Below are 5,089 nucleotides of genomic sequence, written 5' to 3'. Positions count from 1 at the left end.
GTCCTCCTGACTGCAGGACCTGTGATTTATCTACTTTGGCACTTATCTGTCCCTTCATTTATAAAAAAACATTTTAAACTCTTAAAAAAAAACCTCTTCATCTCTTCTAGGATTTCTGGTTGAGTTTGTGCCCAAGTTGTGTTGTCCTCTGAGGCTTTGCTTATGAATGTTTTGGAGTCATTCTCTTCCTCTGGGCTTGTTTCTTAAACTTCCTTTCCACCATAAAAATTCTTTATGGCGGGAGGAAAGAGCGGACGCCACCGAGTCAGGCCGGAGCCGCTGTCGTCGCCATGACCCGCGGTAACCAGTGTGAGCTTGCCCGCCAGAAGAACATGAAAAAGCAAAGCGATTCAGGCAAGGGAAAACACCGGGATGACGGGCTCTCTGCAGCTGCCCGAAAGCAGAGGGACTCGGAGATCATGCAACAGAAGCAGAAAAAAGCCAATGAGAAGAAGGAAGAGCCCAAGTAACTCTATGGCTCATGCCCATCTCTCTTGCCCGTCGACCGTGTGCCTGGAGCCAGTCCCGTCACGCTCTCGCCTCCTCCTGTAGTGCTCACAGGTCCCAGAACTGATGGCATTCCCTTTGCCCTGTGTCTGCAGTAGGTTCCCTCTGTGCATCCTTCCCCCCAGGCAGCCTTGCTCTCCTCCAGGGCATTCCTGGGAGTGAGGGGACTACCTTTTCCCAGTGTTTTTTATTCCTATGGGGCTTACCCCAGAGTATTAAAAGTAGCTTTGTAATTCAAAAAAAAAAATTCTTTATGGTGGAATTCTTTTTTGTTGTTTGCTTGTTCTTCCAGCCTACTTCCTGACTTCACACCTGATACTAGGGCTAGGCTCTGCTTCATTTCTGGAGTAAGCTGGTCCTGTTGCTGCTTTCCTGAAGGTGTTAAGTGTTATTCAGGTTCTCAAGAACAGGTCGGGTACCTGCAAGTTTTCACTATTCCCAAAGTGTCTAATCCGGGGTAAAGTCTGACAGTGGTCCCTCTGGTTTGAGCACTGCCATTTGATCTGGGTTTCTGTTTGAGCAACAATAGATTGCTATTACACACACCCTTTTCATTTTCAACATGAAAGAACTTTGGGCTCCCCTTTTGGTCTGGGATTCTTGCCCTCGTTACTCCTCTATAGATTGGGCCAGATGTGGGAACAGAGACCCTGCTCTGTGCCTGGGTGATGTGGATACAAAGGTGCCCTAAGGGTTTATAGTAAGGGTTACTTTCCCAGGCCCCCAGAGTGGGTTTGAGGCTTATTCTTAGCCCATCCTGTAACTGGAGGGTGCCTTAGTGCCCCTTCCCCTTATCTCGAAATACCAAGCAACCTGTGCTAAAAGAATTGCTTTTGTCCTCCTTATCCTGTGTTCCCCATTCGGTGTCATTTATCTTCCCCATCCTGTCATGGCAATCTTTCCTTATCTTGCAAGCAACTACCTTCCTCACCTTGTTTGTACTTATCCAGTCTCTAAATCTCCAGCCCCCATTAGAAACCCTAAAATTGCATCATCATCCTATAGGCTATGTAACTTTCTGTGTATATAAATCTGGTCCTTTTCCTACCGTGTTTCCCCGATAATAAGACCTATCCCGAAAATAAGCCCTCCCCTTACTGTGTAAGATTCCTCTAAAATAAGCCCTCCCCCGAAAATAAGCCCTATCGAGATTGCTACTGTAGTGAAGGTGATCCCCTGCGCTACACGCTATATTACGGTACCCTCTGTATGCACCGTTCCCCCCCCCCCGTGAAATGCACGCCTGCTCCGAGCTGCATCCAATCAGAGCTGTAGCAGTGAGCGTGTCATCCTGTTCTTCCCCAGTGATTTGCTTATTGAATAAAGGTACATTTTTTTTGTTCACATTTGCCTGTTTATTAAAATTGCTGTCAATGTTCATTAAAATAAGCCCTCCCCTGAAAATAAGTCCTCTGGTGTTTTTCTGTCCAAAAAAATTAATAAGACAGTGTCTTATTATCGGGGAAACACGGTATATCAATGCCTTTGTTTAGGTCTTTGCTAAGTCTCAGGCCTGTATGCTTTTGCATCAATAAAGCTCCCTTTGGCTAAAGAGAAGGTCTGATTGAAAATTCTGAACCAGCTCTTATAACGTTGACTTCATCATGGGGTCTGAGCCACACCATTACTTTTTACTTCTAAGCATCCTTCTTTCTCAGCCCAGCGCCTCCCCACACAGAACAGGAACACTACCCACTTCTGCAAATCCCTTTCTCCATCTGGTCCATATCTGTGACCTGGAACTGGGCAGTGGGTAACAAAGCCACCAGATCACACCCGCCCCCATCACCGTACCCCAATTTGGGCCTAGTGGTGCCTCAGTATGGGTCTGAGTCCTCCTTTTGCCCTAGTATACACCCTCTCCCTGTACCTTGATGTGCTCCATATCTAATATGCTCCTGGTCTGACCTGTCCCCAGTGTCTGCAGGCCTCTCTGACTATCTCTCTATGCTGAGCTAGGCAGCACAAATCATTCACTGTAACTTTTCCTGAATTTTACCATCAACATTTTCTAGATCTCCTTGGAGGAATTTTGTGGAGGGGAGCTCAACTGTGCTGCTTCTTCCTATGCCACCATCTTGGCTTTGCTTCCATTTCCAGTTTTCTTAACACCTTCCATTCCTGCTCCCAGCTTACTCTGCAGTCCAGTTATACTGGCCTCCTTGCTGCTCTTCACTGGAGACTTTCCATTTCCTAACCCCAGAATGTTCTCCTCATCTAGAATTATCTCTCTCCTCATCGCTTACCTTTCTTCTTTCAAGTCCCCACTAAAACCCTTTTTCTCCAAGTAACCTTTCCCAATCTCTCTTAACCCTAGGGTATATATCTATATCTGTGTAGATATATATACACATGGACATATATCTGTGCATATATACATATGTGTGCATGTATATACACACATATATATAGTATATATAATTATCTATCTATCATACATAGTTGTTTGCATGTTGTCTCCCCCAAAAGAATGTGAGCTCCTTGAGATCAGGGACTGTTTTTTGCCTTTCTTTGTATATTCAGTGCTTAGCATGATGCCTGGCATGTAATAGACTCTTAATAAATGCTAGTTGACTGGCTTTCTGGGACTTTAAGAAATATATCCCTAGGGTGGCAGGGCATTTTGGGATAATCACCTTCATTGGATGCAGCCTGGGCTATGCATGAATTACAGGATCATCACAGATTCACTTTTATAATGAAAGATTTCCTACTTCAAGAGAGATGATGGGCACAACCACATATAGAAGATGCCTGGGAAACAGAGAGACACAGTAAAGCAGTTCTATCACTCCAGATGCCTTCCCATGGATCAATGGGCCAAAGGCATATTAAAATTAAAAATGACCGTACAAGGAAAAATTCCCCAGTGTACCCAGACATCCATGGCTATAGCTTTTCTCAATCCCTGAAGGCTGTCCCAGGCTCTCACTGCTGATAAGCTAAAATACTCCCCTAGAGCAGAGGGCTAGAAGGCTGTAGACTGCTGTATCATCACTTTACATCATCACTCTGCTTTTTTCTTCTAAAGTGCCCCAGCTAAATGTTGCATCTACATATTACCTTTCAGTATAATTAAACACCATGCAGTTTGTTCTCTCCCAGAAGTTCCAGAGGAATTGTCCTAATTATAGTGCCAGTGATATAAATATTTAGGCACAGTTCTGTGACCAAGTGTGTAGGTACAATCAGATTCTCATATATATTCACCTATAAAATATTTATTGTGTAAGTTTTTTTTAGTCATCCCAAAACATTACTTTGTCATGTCTACAAATTTAAAAATTGTTCATAGGGAGTAATCCCCCTCTGAACAAAATTTTAGAGACATCGTGTACAACTATAAATCACAACACTCTAATAAAGCATGGTTGAAGCTCCATAATGAATTCTAAATTCTATAAATATATATATATGTATATTTATATCTATATATAAATTCTATAAATGAATAAATTCGATTTCAAATTTGCTTAGAAATAAACTTGATTATTCTACTCATTCTTTGTAATTTTTCTAAAAAGATATATTCTGCTTGTGTTACTAAAAAGATGAGGCTATTTGAGCTGCTATAATAGTAGTAATAATTATTGTTATTATCATTGTTTTAACTATGGGCAACTATATTTTATGCAATGTTTTCTGATCAGCTCTTTTATCTCTCAGATATGCCAGTATTAAAGGTCTTGAACCTATGATACATCCCACTAATTTTCCATGTAGAAACTTCTCTGTCTCTGTCCCTCTCTCTCTCTGTCTCTCTGTCTCTCTCTCTCTCTCTCTCTCTCTCTGTCTCTCTCTCTCTCTCTCTCTCTCTCTCTCTCTCTTTCTCTCTCTCTCTCTCTCTCTCTCTCTCTCTCTCTCTCTCTCTCTATCTCTTTCTCTCTGTTTAGTTGTTTCTTTATTTGCCAGACCTGGGATTTCATTGTTTGGCCCAATTGCTGGTAAGGAAATCTCCCTTGACCTACCTGTAGTCTGCTAGTTGACACAATGAATAAAGTACTAAGCCTGGAGTCAGGAAGAAATGAGTTCAAATTTGACCTCAGACACTTACTAGTTGTATGACCCTGAACAAGTCACAACCTCTATTCACCTTAGTTTCCTCATCTGTAAAATGGGTACAATACCAACACCTATTTCCCAGAGTTGTTGTGAAGATCAAATGCAATAATACTGTAAAGCACTTAATATAGTGCCTGGCACATAGTAGGCACAGTATAAATGCTTATTCCTTCCCCTCTTCCTCCACCAAAGCAAATCTGCAATTGTTCTGCAACTTGTTCCCTGAAAGTGTTGCCTGGGGCCTCAGAGGGGTCCAGTGATTTGCCTAGCATAACCAGTAATATGTGTCGGGCAGGAATTGAACCTGTCTTCTTGAACCTCTAGACTCTCTATCCACTTTGACTATGCTATCTTTAGTCAAAGGCAAACTGACATTTCTTAAACAGGTTTAGCTCCTGTCTCATCTTTGCTTCTCTGGCTTACCCTGATTCTTCATGATCGTCCTCTCTCTGTTCCTGGCTGCCTTGCACTCTGCATTAGCTTGGACTATGCCTGAATTCCACTTGAGCTGATGCTACTG

The 5,089-nt window shown here is 42.6% G+C and overlaps 1 protein-coding gene across 1 annotated transcript; it reads left to right on the top strand.

Annotated features, from left to right (window-relative positions):
• The first annotated feature begins 240 nt into the window (after nucleotides 1–240).
• On the top strand, nucleotides 241–754 carry LOC138153057 (small EDRK-rich factor 2-like). Its single transcript, XM_069077210.1, has one exon. It carries the CDS (start codon nucleotides 291–293, stop codon nucleotides 468–470), a length of 180 nt encoding a protein of 59 aa, XP_068933311.1. The 5' UTR covers nucleotides 241–290; the 3' UTR covers nucleotides 471–754.
• The last annotated feature ends 4,335 nt before the right edge of the window (nucleotides 755–5,089 follow it).

Source organism: Petaurus breviceps, unplaced genomic scaffold (assembly GCF_028583685.1).
Source record: "Petaurus breviceps papuanus isolate PSGF00001 unplaced genomic scaffold, PetGlider_PUasm1.0 90977, whole genome shotgun sequence".
Lineage (NCBI taxonomy): Eukaryota > Metazoa > Chordata > Mammalia > Diprotodontia > Petauridae > Petaurus > Petaurus breviceps.
The sequence above is the reverse complement of the archived record's forward strand: the minus strand, read 5'-3'. Positions and strand labels throughout refer to the sequence as shown.